The 18313-nt window shown below is 42.8% G+C and overlaps 1 protein-coding gene across 2 annotated transcripts in view; it reads left to right on the top strand.

The window, feature by feature from the left end:
* LOC124153652 (calphotin-like) overlaps nt 1-18313 on the top strand; it is a 360116-nt gene that overhangs the window by 331066 nt on the left and 10737 nt on the right. The window contains exons 2-3 of one of the 2 annotated variants that reach the window (XM_046526946.1): nt 7778-8713; nt 9863-12375. In XM_046526946.1, coding sequence (XP_046382902.1) covers nt 7778-8713; nt 9863-12375 — 3449 coding nt within the window. Of the gene's footprint in view, nt 1-7777; nt 8735-9862; nt 12376-18313 lie in introns of both variants that reach the window. The other variant, XM_046526945.1, reaches the window with a different exon arrangement.

Raw genomic sequence — 18313 nt, 5'->3', positions numbered from 1 at the left:
GATTTTGAAAAGTGTTAAAATTAGTTTAAAACCCATAACTTAGTACCTACCCTGTTTTGCAAAAATTTACCCCCCTGGTCTTGGACCCCCCCCCGAACGAAATTCCTCGCTACGCCACTGCCGATCGGATATATCGAGTATTACAGACAGGCTAAAATCAAGTACAGCCGCTTTCAATACCTGGACCGTGAGCCTTGAGTAAATAATATAACTCCTAGTAGTAAATTTATATTTATTTTTCTTAATGCATATACTCTCCAAGCTCACTTCACTGAGCTTGTTTTTGTGAGTATTGACCTGCCTTTAAAATGAAATTACTTTTCCATATGATATGTTTTTTCTCTCAATTTTGAACGCGGGGTGTGTTTTTTGTTTTAATAGAGATAATAATCCATCATTGTGTGGCTGCTTTTGGGTAAATCACAGTTGAAGTGCTATCGGGTGCAAGCATCCTTGTGAATGGAGACAAAAAAAGTAGCTATCTCGCCCATATGCATGTATTTATAGGCTGAGAGCGGTCTGTGGTTAGTTCGTTGCTGAAAAAACCCACCTGTGTTACGAGAAGGACCTAATGGCATCCGATTAATTATTAATATGACACTTGATTGAAGCTCCTCGAGAATGAATTCGAAACGATGGGATTCGCAAAATGTTTTGGCTTCAACAGACACAAAAATTCTTCATTTGGTAATGATACTCCGGATTAATTCTGCGAAAGCACCGAGTTGTGCTAATTGGTGTACAAATTTTCGTTTTTATCCGTGATTTCTTTTGTATTTTTTAAATAATTATTATGAGATTATTGGGAATTTCGCGTAAATTAGAAGCGCCGCTCAAAAGTGTTGCTGCTTTATTTTAAATAGTTTGAGCAATAATTATAACTTCGTTGGTGAAAAAAAGCTATCCTTCAATGCGAGTAGTATGTATTTACATCTATGATATTCCCAAATTTTTGTTACGCGTAATTATATTACCTAATTCTGATATCCTTTTAATAAATTCTTATAGCCTCAGTATTCCACAAACATATATGTATTTATTTATCCTCAAAAGCCATGAAATTTCGAATTTACGATGTGCCTTCCTCCTTTCGAGTAATTTTTTACTCGTCTCCCGCTAAAAGTTAATATTATTCAGCGAAAGTGACGTGAAGAGAAGACACTTAATTGAATTGTCCGGTGCCTTTACGGAACTCTTGTATCTAGTTACGTCCCTATGTTTTACGCTTTGAAGTATACTTTTAATTATATATTCTACCGGCCCTAATTAGTTGGATTATGCCTTGGGGACGCTAGCCGATTACGAAACAAAATTAACGCAGTGCCGTTAATCTTGTTTCGTAATCGGCTAACTCATATCATATTTGACTCTAAATGTTATGTGGACTGCTCTACAAACCAATAAGTAACGTCTCCTATGAAGTAACCATTCTTGATGGATCATGGAATACTATCAACCTACTTAAACAACGGACTGTGAGCTAGTGAAAGCGATGCTTGGATGGTTAGTCATTATGACTATACTGAGGAAATACGAAGGTGTAATTTCTGTTGAGCAGCTTCTAAACAGCTCGAGTGTGAGTGGGTCACTAATTTTTAGTACCGAGAACTTCGGAGAAACCTTCTACTGTTTAAAACAAATCAAAATTACTCTTACCGACCTCGGTGGCAGCGGGGTAAAGTCCGTGCCTGCCACACAAGAGGTCGCGGGTTAGGGTCCCGTCTGGGTAGGTTTCCCCTAACCAATGGATGTTCGTGTACGTTCAATTTTTAAGTTGAAACCCCCGAGTTAAAAGGCCAGTGATACTGTTTTTGGTGGTACAAGAATAAATAAATATTTTTTTTCCTCATTACTTTTTCTGCTGTCTGTGTTGGTTAGTATCCAGGAATATTTTTGTCAGCCATTGTACCAATACTTCGTTAAGGTAGCTTCCTATTACCGCTATTATGTAGGTAGGTTGCTGACTTTTTTTCTTTGCTGAAGTTTTTTCTCGGTGGGTGGCCCAATTGAGTCATTTCCTTGAAAATTTTGAAGCAGAAACGACGCTTGGTACATTTGAATCCAGCAACTACCCCGTATATATGTAGTTTAGTAGCAGGGATTTAATTTAGACTCTGGTCGTAAATTATTGTATTACTTAGGAAGATGCATAAACTGAGCATTTCTCTCAGAATTGTTTTACGCTCTTTTTTTGGCATCTTCGCCTGTCCTGCGGTATAATTGCTTAACGATGAGAGCTTTTTATTTGTTAAATAAGAATGTTAATATTTTGTTTATCAGCGCTAAGAATGCCTTGGCTTTCCGTTATCTCTTGCGGACTCATGCGTTTAGTCAACCTTCCCGTGAAAGTACCCCCAGTTATTATTTTGTCAATTGGAAGTGGGTCGTGAATCAGGCATTTCTCAAAGGACTCTTCAGTTTCTTTTTATCTTCATGGTTCCTTATTGATGTTTTATCCCCATAATTTATTTTCTCACAATTTTATTATGACACTAGCATATACCGAGCCGCACAGACATCACTGCATTTGCTTACTTTAAAACATTTTGAATTTATTTTTAATTCTTCTCTCATTATTGCCCCACAAAACACGCTTCATATGACCGTGTGCGATGGTCTACGATTTACATTTGCCGTCCTCTTTGAATAATCATAAATTATAATCAATGTCCTATGGAAGATCTGCACACTTGCCTCCAAAAAGTGTGTGTAGAAGTGTAGAAGATCTCCACACGTTCCTCTGCACACCTGGCTCACTAACCTCCAAAACGAAATATTTCGATTGTACTGGTATAGAATTAAACTGCTAAAAATGCTGGGTAAAAGAGGGAGAGGAAGGAAAAGATGAGGATTTTTTGATAGAATGAAAGGAGGTAGGCGTTTTTGTGACGTAAGGAGGGAAGGCCATGTTGGGGTGATACTTCCAGAATACTTCGTAAATACTCCATTCAAACACACCTCAATATATATAATACCTAAATAATAATAATTCCGTAAATAGTAATGCACCAGTAGTTCCCACTTACAATTAGTATCATTGTTCTTGCCGCTACCGCTGCCACAACATTCTCTTCGTGTAAATTATATTAATTTGTCTTTCCTTCTTTGAACTGTTGTCGTGCAAATTTTGATGTTACGGAGAATATAAACGCTTTGCTCGTACTCGTTTACCTTCTCGTTTACTCTCCTGAGACATATTCTATCTCTTTTATTTATTTAAGGAAATTACTCTTCTTATCATACTCTTTTCCAATCACCTGTGAGTGCTAGGAAAGAAAATTGGATTAGACTTCTCTTCTGTATTAGTCCCAGATTAGAGAAGAAATTTTCCAGTGCTAACAAGCGTTTTGTCGTTGGACAAATGATCTCGTTGGGTGGTCTTTGCCGCAGTCCCTTTTTTGACTCCCACGGCTCTTCGCTCACGGCTCCCCGGCGCAGAAGGCATGTATCGGCATTCATACAGGCGCGCGCGCGTTTCTCGCCTCCGCGAGTGTTCGCTTCCCTGTCCCTGAGATCCGAGAATGACAGCCCTTCGTGCGCAGAATAGCCACCGTGCACCTAAATCATAATGACACTCCGCTGCTTGGTACTTTCATGAGACAAAGCCGTGCTCATGAAGGCGAAACGTTTTGCATTTCGGATTAACGCGACCGCGCTCGCTTAAGATTTTTCTCTCGCCAGTCACTCATTTTGACGGATCAAATGCAAACGTGCGCCACTCGCTTGCCACTCTGCAAATCTGGTGTTTTTTATCTTCTCCTATCGCATTTGTTTTTGGCGCTTAATAGGAATGTATCATTCTCGCTCGACCGGTCTTTTTACGTGAGGTGTTAGTGGTTTAAAACTTAGTATCGTGTAAATTAAAAAATAAAATATAGGTTATTTTTTCCAAAACATTGTATCTCTATCTTTAATTTGGAAAATTTACTTTGGTATTTTTTCTCATATCGAATTTTTATGTTATCATTGAATTTTTCTCGGGTTTTATCCCACGTCAGTTGACTTGTGGACAATAGTTTCGCCGGCTATCCCGTCAGCGTCCTCATGTAGAAGGTGTCGGCGTGTGGTTTCTGCCTCGCTTGTATACCGTAGGCTGATTGGGTGCTGCTCTCTGAGTGACTGTGTCGTGGATAAGTCTTTTCCAGGCGCTGTGAAGGAGATATCCGTCCTCCCTGTTGAAGCTCAACGGGGAAGACGATTTCTACGATTCCAAAATTTTCTCGGGGAAGTATCGGCACTCCTTTCTTTTAACAGACGATAGCAAAATAGTCAGCGAAACTGTTACCACGAGCCAACTGACGCGAAAGAAAACCGCGGAAACCTTCTTTAGGAAATATTTTTTTAAATGTGTGAAGTGGAGACGTATGTTGAAAATGGTTCGCTCTGTTTACCCAGCGCAATTCAACAGCTGATTAAGTTTCAAAAGAGTAATACACCGCGAAAAATGGCAAAATATGTTTGTTCGAGAGGGAGTGACGCGTCCTCAATACTTACGCAAATTGCTCATTTACGATTTATGCTCTTCACGAAAACTTCTGTTGAAAATATGTTTTCGGCTTATCAAATATGACACATTTTTGCTCTCAATGGAAATGGGGTAGTTTTCCCTCGTGAAAGAATACGAAAGGCATTGATTGCGATTCGTTTCCCACCATTAGTTTATTCATAATATGCAAATCATTTGGTTTTAGAAATCCCAGTTTAGACGAATGGTAATGTTCAGTTTTAACCTCATTTGAAAACGGCCAGATTGGTGCCCATGCGATGCCACTCCACGTGACGTCACTGGGACCTAGATGCTATACGAGTAGTAAGGAGTTTTACATGGTCTGAGATTACCAGTGCTTGCATGTGGTACAAAGCACAGGGAGACATCTCTTAATAATTACTTATTAAAATTGCCTATGGTCGGAAAGTTTCCTTCATGTGATAGGGTGTTGATAATCCTTTTTTATGCCGAGCGCTATCTGCCAGCAGGGTACTCTACGCTACCGCCATGCTTGGCAGCAAGCAGCCAGCATCGTAGCGGCGTTAATAGCCTCGCACCCAGGTGGGATCACACAGCAGCAGCCAGACGTCATGCGCGCTTTTCCCAGCATTCTTACTTAGCCGCCGCGTTTTCGCGCGCTTGAAATTTTTCACTTTTCATTTAATCGCGAAAAATAGATATCGTCATTTAAAAATCTAAAAGCGTGAAATACGTACTACAGGAGTAATAATCTTCATATTCAGGCAATAAAAAATATGAAACCACCGTATTGTGAAATATTAGATTTTACTGCCGTGTTTCACTTTAATTTCAATTGCTCCCATGTATTTACAAAAACAGAATATTAGCGTCTAAATACGTTTCGTTGTTTTTCGTGGAACGATAAGCAAGCTTCTGAATTTTCAGATTGCGCCAAATCAAATGCGCTTTCGGGCCAAATTAAGGCTGCCCTGTCCGTCCGTTTTAGTTGCTCCTCGAGGATATCGTGAATTATTAAAAAGCTCTGAATAGCTTTATCGAGCGACACCTTTTAAACTTGTTAACCGTTCAAACATAACTGGTCGCTCATTATTCATCAGGAAAAATTTTGTCGTGTGAGCAACGTGGATAAGAATGAACGTCTGTGGTGACGAGACATTTTCCATTTATCGGCTCAGATCACAATAGGAGGGAGAGACAAAAGGCTTGTAAAATAACTCGGAGCACGAATGCGTGTCACAACTTCGACTTTTACCTGACGAGAACGCTAGAACTTTCACTAGATTGCGTCAAGTGGAGGAAATTTTGGTGACACGGACGGACGTGCTTTTGTATGTACGACATCTCTGAGGTTGTGTTTGACATTGCCCTCACAACGTTGAATTCCATTGTACAGCTTGCTTTCCAATGAAGATTTTAACTGGCGCTCGAAGTTCCGAAATGGTTGGTAGAAGATATCGTGGAAGCCTTTAGGCGGCTCACCAGGGACAGATCAAAGTGTTCTTTAGGGGCGTTTCACTACTTAAATTTACTTAATACTTCAACTTAGGGACGTTTCACTACGCCTATTAAATATCTGCGTTAGGTTTATTTTCATCATAAATAAATATGATCACATTTCCCCCTACTCTACCCGTTTTGCTTGGTTGAAGGCAAAAACCAAGAGAAAATACTTGCTTGGTACATACCTCTACTGTCTTCTAAAAAAATGAACGACCTTGTTACCTGAGGCAATTTTTTTCTGTCGGAAATAATAAGTCCAAAATTTTAACTAGAATGGCTCCTGATTTTTTCATCACCCCCAACACAGAACGACTACTTGTGAAAAATCTTGTTCTGTTATTGGAGCATGATTGTGGAGCAAGGTTCCTAAGGATTTGAAGAATTCTGTCTCTTTGTCTGTTTTTAAGGAAAGATTTTTTTCGGTATATAAAACCCCTTGATAGTGTGTAACTTCTGTTTTTATGTCTTCTCTTTTGTATTTTCATTTTATTTTCACTATAATGTGTCCGCACAATTCTATAATTTCCCCCTATAAATTTTTGTTATGTGTCTATTATGGGCTGCATTTTATTTCTATAATCCCATTGTGTTCTTAATGAGTAGTACAAGAACAATAAATCATATTATTATCATAACTTCTCGTAGCCCCTGAAGGGCAATCATTCGATTTCGTCGAATGGAGATTTTGGAGAAACTCCCTAGAAAAGATCAGAAAAATTATTGGACATGAGCATGGTGTGTCAAAATGGTGAAATAAAAACTTGTGTTGTTGCCATTTTCCCAGAAAATTTGGAGGGAGGCCCGCACCGCCTTTTAATCCCTCACTGTGGCGCGCCTTGATAACTAAAACCTTTTATTCCACCTCGGTTGTCTCATGTTATGGTAACCCACGGTTTTACTCACTTCCATAAATATTTATACCTTCGGAATAAATACGTCTGTACGAGACTATAACCAAAGAAAATCCCTCTGCTGGGGCTGCGGAGGTTCTTCCATGTTTAATGGGAGAATTGAATGCTGATTAAATTGGAACATTCGTGTTGATTATCAGAAATTCATACTCTATTATCTCTACAAACACTGCGCGATTATTGCTACTGAATGTTATCAATATTCCTTATTGAAATGGAACTGCCTTATTTATTTTTTAAGTGTCATATATTTTCTAAAAAGTCAGTGGTTTTCGCGGCTCTTACAAATTATGCTAATATTTGGGATATATTTTCTTTATCTCTTCACATCTCATCAGGTACCTCTTTGTGAAGGTGTTCCTTATCTACAGATAAAATATCTCGATCCTGAACGATAAGGTTTTACGAAAGATGTTGTGGTCGGAAATGGATAGTGTAATAGCCCTGAAGCAATAATTCCGAAGGTAATTACAAAACCTTATCAATCCTAATGTATCGCGAATGAAAAAGCGGTACGAAGCAATTAACGTGATGAATGATTTATGTAAATGGAATGTAACACGACGTAAATGCGATCGAAGCGAAGGAAGCCGTTGGTTGGAGATGCCAACGCCCGATCCAATGCTAGAGATTGATTTTATCGTGCATAAATATTTTTGTACCTCCTGTATTGTGTCCTTTTCATGTCTCTTTCTAAGGTTGCACCACTAGGGTTGGTTTGAATGACTACTTACATTTATTTTGGCCCCTCCCCTTAAGGATGCCCCTTCGACTTCGCCCTCCTTTATCATTGTATGCCAGTACCAATAAGTTGGTGTTAAGTAATAATTCGGGTCATCCGGAGTGGATTTATTCCCATTATCTTTGCTGAGTCTCGTTTCTTTTCTCCTTCCAGGGTACTACCAGCCGGCAGGGCCTCTCATCCATTCGGGTTCGGAGGTGTGCCGCAGCACCAAGGCGCCGGCCGCGCTGGTGCTGGGCAGTGCCGTGGACGCGCCGCCCCTCGACTCGCCGCGCCTAGGGCCCCCGGGGCCTCCCCTCGCCACGGGTCCCCCGCCGCCCCGCTCCCCCTCCGCCGACGACGATGCCTCGTGCTCGGAAGTCGGCCTCTCTCCTTTGCCCCCGACGCCTTCCTCCGCCGCCCGGCCCCCGCCCCACTCCTCCGCTTCCTCCGCCTCTTCATCCTCGTCGTCAGGCCACGTGACCTCCTCCCCCTTCCACCGCTACCCCCAACAGCCCCCCTCCCAGCAGGCACCCCCGCACCACTCGCCGCACCTCTACCCTGCGCCCTACCACCACCACGCGCACCACCAGTACTACTCTCCGCACCACCACCACGCAGGCCACACCACCATCGTGACCCACCAGTACGCCCCCGCGCCTCAGGAGCTCTGCTACAGCCCCACCTACTCGCCCTCGCCCTCCTCCGGCCCGCCCTCCTCCTCGTCGTCGGCAGCCGCCGCTGCCGCCGCCGCCGCCGTGGCGGCCGCCGCGGCCCACCACTACCTGCCGTCCCCCAGCGGCCACAAGTACGCCTCATCGCCCTACCGGCGCTACCCCGCGCCTCCCGCCGCTCCCCCGCCTCCTCCCGTCTCCTACTACCCGGAGGTTTACCCGGGTGCGGCGGCCGCGGCAGCCGCCGCTGCAGCTGCAGCCGCTGCGGCGGCGGCAGGAGCCCTGCCCCTGCCGGGGCCCTCGTCGTTCGGGTCGCCGGGGGACTCAAGCGGTGGGAGCGGGTACCCTCAGGCGCCCCCGCCGCCTCAAGAGCCTTACCAGTACTATCCTGGGTACAGCCCCGGGCCTCCGACGTGTTACTCCCACACGCCACCGGGTACGAGTCTCGCCTGCATAGGTTTGTTTCCATGAGTGTGTGAGGAAGGGTGTTTGCGTTTTTCATTTATTGGCGTCGTTCGTCTGTGATGTCTGGCAAGTGTGTGACCATCTTAGTGCTCTGCACTTTGGTGGTGTTGTGTGTATGTTTGCATGCATCTAGATGTCAGACAATGGATGCGATCTACTGCATGCTAAATGATGGGAGAAGTATTATTTGTGGGGAGTATTTACGGAACAGATGAGTACCTCTATCTTTCTTAAGTTGAACTATTCAGTCTAGATATTTACTTAGTCAGTCTCCCAGTCAGTGATATTATATAGTCAATTATATGAAAATGTCGCTGAGGATACATCAGGTAATCGGTTTCGGAGAAATTAATTTTTTACTCGGCTTTTCATTTTCATAGCTATTGACTTCAAATTAATTCATGATTTGTCAACACCAGTATCGATGATTTTACAGGTATCAGAAAATTTATTTCTATCACCTTTGATTTACCATTTTGTCGCTATGTGCTTGCTTCATTTTCAAAAATATTACTGGCCCAACTGGTGACGATTGCAAATTTTGGTGGAATTGTTATTTCGATTATCAGTTTGAGAATTCAGAAAAAATATTATAGTGACTCCTATTTTCGTATGCCTGATATTGCGTTCAAAGATGAAGCTTTTTTACGAAATATTTATCTTAAATATAGTCAATTTAAACTGATTTGTCAACAAAGCCAGGCAGTTATTCCTTAACTTGAGCGTGCCAAAGACATAATTCATGGTTACGTTTGAATTTTCTGTTATCGCCTAAATATCGTTGTTCTATCCAGTTTAGAAACACGTAGTCATGAATATGATGCTTGTAGTTTACCGAATACTCTTAGCTTTATTGTTCTGAACGGCACTCTTGAGATCGCATCCATCGTGAATGTAGGGACGAAAATATTTGCAGTCGGGAAAGGTGCTTGGTTAGGTTACTCTTCATGCCACCCGCTCTCTTTTCTTGTGCTTTTATCATTCTGTCTTTACTTTCGTTTCAATTTTTCGTGCAAATCACGGTGGCCACTTCTCTGTGACCCTTTTGGAATGCCATCGATGTCACAACGCCTCCAACCGCCGATTTCACTGACGCAGCCCCGTCCTCCTCTACTTGCAGATGCGACGTACCAGCCTTGCCCTTGCCCGATGCAATCGTGTCCAAAAAACGTCCATACTGGGCCTCTTACTGGTGAGAGTAAGGGCCCAGCTCCAGCATCCATAGAAGGCAGTAGCAGTAATAGCAGCAGCAGCACCAACAACAACAACAGCAGCAACAACGGTGGTAGCAGCAACGGCCTCAGCTTCTCACCGCCACCCCCGCCCGCGACGGCAGCCACCGCCGCCGCCCCCGCCCCCAGCAGCGTTCTGCCCCCCATGAGCGCCGCAACAGGCCCCGCGACCGCAGCCGTGCCTCCCCCTAACCCGCCGCAGATGCAGCCCTCCCCTCCCGGGCCCGTGGCCCTCCTGCTCCTCGAGCCGCACCCCGGCAACACCGCCGGAAAGCTGTTGCGGCACCCGCCCAGTCCAGCCAGGGGCAGCGCCGGTGGCATGCCCCCATTAGCATCCTGCGCCGGTCCCCCGTCGCCTCCGCACCCCACACTGACCACTGTGGCGGCCACCGACGCTACCTCGGCCGTCTCCTCCGTTTCTTCGGCGGCGTCGGCGGTCGCAGCCGCGGTTTCAGCCATCGCCGACGAGACCTTCGACGGCACGACGCACCCCGACCCCGTGCTGGAGCACCTTGTACCTGTGGTCTGCGACACCGGAGACCTCATGGAGAAGCAGTCGACTGCGGAGCCTGAGGTCGCCACCATGACGGAACTTATTCAACAGCAGCAACAACCGCAACCTCAGCAGCAGCAACAACAGCAGGCTTGCGTGGAAGATTTAGTTGCTTCGGTAGAAGAGGAACAGTGCATGCTGGAGTCGAAGAAGCACTTTGAGCCGTGGGCTGTCGGGGATATCCACAAGGTCGAGATGGTGGGGGATTGCGTTAAGGGACCATTCGACGAGTTCTCGGAGAAGGAAGACGTGCTTTCGATGATGAAGTCGGGAAAGCAGGCGATGAAAGAGACCTCATTGAGTGAAGTGGGGAAGGCGATCATGAACCCCTACCAGAAGAATTACTGTAGTTCCCTGCTCTTCTCGGATCCCATGGCCCTGAAGCAGGGAGGTAAACTCTTGGACCCTTGTGACCTCATGATGGAGGTGACTGAGAGTGAGGTGAAGGGAGAAGTGAAATCGGAAGACGAGACCTTCAAGGAGGAAAAGGTCGCGGACATTGTGAACGAACAAACCATCCATTTCCACCAGCAAGAACCCGTGTCCAACTACAACTCACCCAAGAAGCGCAGGCTCTCCAACCACGAACATATGGAAGGTACGGGGCCGAACAAAAAGGTGAAGGAGGACTTGATGAGTCCCATGGTAGACAGCATGATACATCCGGCCTTGGATGTAAAACGAGTGCCTTCAAACAAGGTGTTGAACAGTGAAGCAAGGGTGGCGGACAACTGTCCGATCCTCCCGCTTCCGAAGAAGACTAAGAACGGGTTCAAGTACCAGCATGGCAAAGATTGTGAGCTTAGTGATCATTTCATATTGGACGGCAATCTCAAGGCCGCGGAACCGTCCATTGTGAGTGACTGCAGTTCTAACCTCCAGCAAACCCAATGTGCGAGTCTCTGTGCTGAGCAAAACCCCCAATCCTCTCCTCCCCAGGCCCCGGTAGCTCAAGCGACGGCGGATAGCCAACCTCAAGAAGCGACGGACGCGGAAGTGCAGCAACCGACAAACTGCGAATCGAACAGTGCGCGCGTGAATGGTGCCAGCGATCGTGCCGTCCAGGATAGCCTGATGATCCACCAGGAAATGCTCCCCCCTCCTCCCCTACAGGCACCCAAGACGAAGAAGCCGCCGGTGAGGAGACGAAGCGGCAGCAGCGGTAGCAACGGCGGCGAAGTGAAAAGGTCTAAGACGAGCAAATGCGACACAGGTGCGGTACTGTGCGACGAGTCGCCCTCTTCCGTCAACCTGCTGCCCCAGCCTCCGGGCAGGACGAACGGCGTCCTCGGCAAGGGAAAATACGGTTCGCCCTCCCACGCGACGGTCAGGAGGAACTCGTCAGGGATGGGTTCGCAAAGGAACGGCAGGAAGGGGGCGAGGAAAGTGGTGAGCATGCTCAGGAGCTTGAGTGAGTCGCCTCCGCTGCCTCCGTCGCTGGCGGCGGCGAATCTCGAGGCCGACTCGGGCCGGACTACGGGTGCGGAAGAGCCGCTGTTGCCCGAGGCCAGCCTCGAACCTCCTCCATCCCTAGAGCCTCGCAGCTCGTCGTTAGTGAGTGCCAGTGAGCCAGTGACTTGTTCCATGCCTCCTCCCCCTCCCCCCGTGACAGTTTGTAAAAAGTCGAAGAAGTCCGGTGGTGTGGTGGCACACTCGAAGGCTGGCAAGGGTGCAACCAAACCCTCCAAGCTAGCCGACCCGATGGGTGCTCTCTCCACTATCGACCCTATCGATGCCTTATCACCTTCTAAGCAACTAATTTTGTTCCCCAAGAAAATTCTGATGCCCAAGTGGTCGAACGGTTGGACATGGGAAGGAGAGCCATATGTATCTAAAATATTTCTTACGGTAAGTGTTATATGCTCGTTATTTTTTTCCTCACTCCCAACGCTAAATTATCACGGGTATTTTCGTATCACATACGAGGTTGTTACAGGTGTCATGCCGACCATTCATGCCATTCACAATTCATGCCATACATTCGACAAAATCTACTCAAATTTTGGAACTACGATGAAAATGGGATTTTTTATGGTCCGCTACCCTCCTAGTTACTGCGCAATCACTCAATGCTATTAATATTGAAATCAAGGGAAGGTTTGAACTCTACAGCCTTTCAAAAGTAACAAATAAAAAGAGGGAATCAATTGGCCGTACAATTGTGTATTGTGTATCGAGTCCCTCTTTTCATTTCTTACAAATTGTTTAGCCCCTGATGCATAATTATACATAGTCTAATCATTTTATACTAGTCTAATCATTTTATACCAGCCATACCGAAGTACCAGCAATAATGTGTCAATTTATGCTAGAAAAATGTTTTCCGTTTTAAAAATTCAACAGGATATCATACTTACGGTTATTTATCTTTGGAAATTTTCCTCTCAACTTTTCTAATGTAAATAATAGCCAATATGAGAGTGAAATAGCTGCTATTCCATGATAAATAAATTTCATAGTTCCCATCTAATCTAGTGGTGCCTATTTTACAGCATTCTTGCTGTGAAAATTCTTTCTTCTTTCTTGAGTATCTGCTGCAGGAGTTATATGATGAAAAACCCAGAGAAAATCAATGAATCAAGGGTGTTCAGCTCGTCCGCTGCGAAGTAATTTATATTGAAGTGTAATCGTCCATTAATAGCTATGAACCGGCAGGCTTGAAATTTCCTATTCGTCATTTTCGAAACCTTACTAACTTACTGAAAGGTTACTGCATGTATGAAAAGTATCGAGTGCGGCTTCACATGTTCAAAATTTCTGATTTCGCTCCACACTGAGCGTGTCATTGCTTACACTTCAGCAGAGTTTTTTTTGCAGTTTTTTTATTTTAGAGTATGGTACTCCAGAAATAGTGAATGCAGCGGACATCTTACCAAATCTCTGAAGGCACCTGATTTTTTAATGCGCTTGCGTGTGAATATTGTTGCCTTTAATTCATCAACATTTCAACAACATGTCAACAATCCTGAGGTTGGTTTAAAGCAGCTCTCCATCCCGCTTTCCGATCTTCTAGCCTTTTCATAGTGACGTTTTTCTTCTCTTTTATATCCGTAATGACCTGCCCAATGTTATTCATCCTTGCCATTCTTCACTTCCACCTGTCCTACGATTGTTTTCATCAAACCATGATGCGTAATAATGTAGCCAACTAAGTTGTTCCGTCTTCTCCTCATGGCTTTTAGAAGACTTTCTTTTCTCCCACTCTTCTTAGTACTTTCTCATTACTTACTCGGCCGATCCATTTTATCTTCATCTTTTCGGTTTCATCATTTATCTCATAAAATAATTGAATGAATGGCTAGGGTTTTATTAATGACTTCAAGATGACACTCTTTTATTTTTGCCAGTTTCTCATATTAGATAGATATCATGCTTACGTTTATTTATCTTTGGAAATTTTCCTCTCTAAATGTAATTTTTTCACGGCATCTGTTTCAAGTTTGTCTCTACATTATTTTTCAATATACCTTACAATCTTTTGAGGATACAGTTAGAAGAGTTTTAACTGATGATGCAGTCCACGAGTATAATGGTGGCGTCCTTTGTTTATAATTAGATCATTGTTTGTGGGCAAGCAAAACTAATTAATTTTTCCCTCGTCGAGCACGCTGGTATTTTCGGTATTTTTGCAAGAGAAAATGGCTGATTTGTCTTTGTTTTCTGGGGAAAATTATGGCGGACCTGGAGTCTGCTCTTAGTTACAAAATAGTACCGGCTTGTGGTTTACGGCATTTATCTACCTAAGACTCCTCTTTGATTGCTAATTGTTGATTCGATGTAAATTACTAGGAAGTACCACAAATGGCTTATGTAAAATCAGTCTCGTAGTTTTAATAATCCATCGTCAGGAATATTAATGTTGGTTTTTGCTGAAAAATCTTGAGCTGTCGAGTTTGAGAAAATACCTTTTGGTCTCTTGCTATTGTGAATTTGCCTCGATATTTTATGTAATATATGTTTTTCAATCGGTGGAAGAACAAATAATATAAAAGTGGGGTCTGCTCTTATTGTTAGTTATAAAATACTACCGGCTTGTGGTTTACGGGGTTTATCTACCTAAGACTCCTCTTTGATTGCTGATTGTTAATTCGATGTAAATTACTAGGAAGTACCACAAATTGCTTATGTAACATCAGTCTCTTAGTTTTAATAATCCATCGTCAGGAATTTTTTGCTGAAAAATCTTCACCTTTTATAGGTTGTTATTTTTCATTAGCGTAACATAATGGATATGGAATTATCTAGGGATTAATTAAATAGCTGCTGGGCGTGAGTTGAGCTGTCGAGCTTGAGAAAATACCTTTTGGTCTCTTGTTATAATGAATTTTCCTCTATATTTTATGTAATAAATGATTTGCAATCGGTTGGAAGAAAAAAATACTTTAAAAGTGCTCGTTAATAGGATGACCTTGAGTAATCCTGGGAAGCTTCAATAATCACGCAAAAAACGTGGCGTATTGAAGGGGAAGAGAGACCTGGCTTCCGATAATTTTTTCGAGCTAAATTTATGCGAGAATTTCCGAGGATAGTTGCTAGTTCCGGGAGAGAAAATCCGAGTATAGTTGCTAGTATTTACGAGTACTCAATTTAAAAATTTTAAGTACCGAAACGAATACCAACACATTTAATCCACACGATTTTCGAATATAAGCCATCCCCGCCCCCCAATAAAACTTTTTTAATCCGATTTTTTAAAACTTGCAATAAAAGTTACAATCAGGAATCATGTTTTACCAATTTAAAAAAAATGATGAAAATTTTTGACAAGACCCTTTTTTCCCTGAGAGGTGCCGAAATTATGCATTGACGATATTATGGCGGTGGTGACGCGGAAAATTGTCCGTGTCGGAGAATTATTGGCGAGTTCCCGAAATTAGGATGTTTGTTTTATTTTATTATGTATGTTCTTTTGTTTTTTGTAATGCTTCAAGCATTAAGATCCTCACAAGCTCAAATGGCATGTCTGTATCACGAAGTCCGTAAAGTATCTATTTTGAATCTGGTGCTCGAGTAATAGAGCACTTACTAATCGATTGCAGAAATCGATTTAAAAAAAGTGCTGTCAAATTCTAGTACTCGGTCAATTTCACCTTAGACTGTACAAAATTGAAGTAGGAACTGAAGTAATATTAGCAAAGAGTTTTAAAAATCAACTTTTTTTTTGGTGCTTGGTGCATTACAAAAACAAAAGAACTTTATAAAGTAAAAGAACATAATAAAATACTAGAATTAAATTTATACAACATCTCCCCCTTTTCGCTGAGAACCAGGGTACCAAGACACAATAGAACACAACAGATATTGTGAAGCTTAAAACTCCACGAGTTAGTATGTATGAGGGCTGTTCTTTTAACTTCTTTTAGCTCAGAAAAATCGCCATGCATCGACTGGTGGCAACTGCGTGCGGAGGTCAACTGCGTTAAGTCGTCAGTTTAAGGTCTCATTAACAAGGTCGCCTAGATTGATATTCTCACCTAGTGGCGCAGCGTGGGGGGGAGTTTTGGGGGATAAACCCTCCCCCCCCCCCCCCCCCCCCAGAGCTCTGAGAAATATTTGAGTTTAATCCATTTTAATTAATGGTATTAGGATTATTTATAAAATAGTGTTAGGATTAATCCAATATCCCTCAGAAAGCCGCAAATCTCGGCATTTTGAACCATTAATCTAAAAAAATTTCTGGAGGAGGTCCCCCGAAAATCCCGATTACCCTGGCGGGTATGATGCAATACCCCTACACCCCTAAGTATTAGTTTCGCCTCAGCCAACTATGAACTGCGGAGCGACAACCACAAAAGTCGCCGAATTGACATTGACATATCTTAACCTTGATGCCAATAAGGAGAAATTAAATACGTCGACAACATTAAATGTAACTTATCAGTGTGAAACATTACGCCCGCGACGATTCCGCGGTGCCAATCAAAACAAAAGACGGGGCATGCTGACTGCAGGAAGCGTTCTGATCCATGGTAACGCCCCTCATCTCAGCGCTGTTACCGCCCAACTGCCCTTTGAGTGAGCTCCAATGGGATATTTTCGATCACCCACTGCGCGATCCCTATATAGCGCCGCCTGACATCTATCTTTTCGCTGGAATGAAGATGGGGTTTAGGGAAGGGTTTTCAAACATGCGATGAGCTGTAGGGTAACGTTAAAATTCAATGAAAGTCTTCGGCAGCAACATTCTGTGAATAAGGTATAAAGCTTATCCGCAAGCGTGACCAATTCCTCAATCGCCGAGATGATTGCGGATATGTCGAAAAGTAATCAATAAAGTACATATATTTAGTAATGAAATAATTTTTAATCAATCACTTTGTCTTCTATTCATGACCTTTCGGAGGCTGACAAAAAACATCTCTCGTAAATCGTCATTTTCTGCGAATTCGGGATTTGAATCTGTCGTTGTCGCAGTTAGATTTCTGAACTTATGAATCATCACCTTGATTCTTTCTTATGATCTTATGAGCACGAGCTTTAAAATGTACTGTGATGTGTTCGATAACGTCCAAATATTTGTGCTTTTCAATTTCTTCTTATGTCGACTTTTTTCCATGATTGAGCTCTCACTGCGTTGCCGCGCGCGTAAGGAATGCAATCGCTTCAGAAAGTGCGCAAAAACGTATTTGTTACGTAAGTAAAACCTGTGTAAAAAATAGAAATAATCGCATTGAATTATGATGGCTTGGTATCATATCATTAAATTATTCGCACTGCAATGCGAGAGATCCGCCCTCGAATCCCAATCAAATCGAATGCATTTTTTTGAAGCTTATTTCTTCCATTCGTTCGTAATAAAGCTGTTCATAACCATGATTGCTATCCAATTTATTTTTTCCTCGCGATAAATGGTAATGGAATGAAGAAATAAGGTGCAGATAAGGCGCAGGCGCCTTCAATTAATATATTTGACTTGAATCAAATTGTTCTCTGAGGCTGAAAGACTTACTGTCGCCTACTTTTTACATTAATGCAATTATCGATACCTAATTCCCCAATGGATGATGGAGTAGCTAACATGAGTAGAATGTATTCCACAGGAAACAGCTGGAGAATGAAAAAATAAGATGTAGATTTTGAAAAGTTGGATGTAAAATTTATTTGCTATTGATGAGCATTTTATGATAATTTAATTGATTATATATATCTTTGTTTTTAGATCTGATTAAGTGGGTACGATCCTGAAATCGTGATTTTCCCTCCGGAAACTAATTTAAAAGTGTCTATCATCAAAACTATGGAACTTCATACTTGCAATTAGTGTAGTAAAATTCTGTGGTGGCCTTGCTCGATTTCTTATAATATTAATAATTAGCTGTGCTTGGTCCAGGAACAAGTGTTGAAGGACAATTTGAACTAATATGTATGTTATATGACTGGAGGGTTGAATATTTATGATATAGGTATCCCTTTAAGGGGGTTGGTATTGCATATTTTTCATCTTGATGGTGAGTGGGGGGTTGAATTTCCCTCTTTCCTCCCCCCCTTGGAATCGAAATTGCACAAAAAGTGGAATCTGAGCTAGGTTAAGCCCACATCCAACTCGATCTAAATGCTTAAATCCCTTACTTCTCATTGCCTTGAGAGAATGCAAACCTACCTCTAGACTGGTCATTTTTTTTTTCTTTTTTAGTGGTGTATTATTCATTTAATACTTAATGCTATTGTCATGAAATCTTCAGTCCGATTGGGGTAGACGTAAGTCAACATTTGCATTTGCATTATTTTTACATTGAATTATAACAATCAATAACAGAGCCAATTGGCATATTGGAACTATATTTTC

The sequence above is a fragment of the Ischnura elegans genome, chromosome 2 (assembly GCF_921293095.1).
Source record: "Ischnura elegans chromosome 2, ioIscEleg1.1, whole genome shotgun sequence".
Classification (NCBI taxonomy): domain Eukaryota; kingdom Metazoa; phylum Arthropoda; class Insecta; order Odonata; family Coenagrionidae; genus Ischnura; species Ischnura elegans.
Note: the sequence above shows the minus strand (reverse complement) of the source record. Positions and strands in the feature narration are given on the sequence as shown.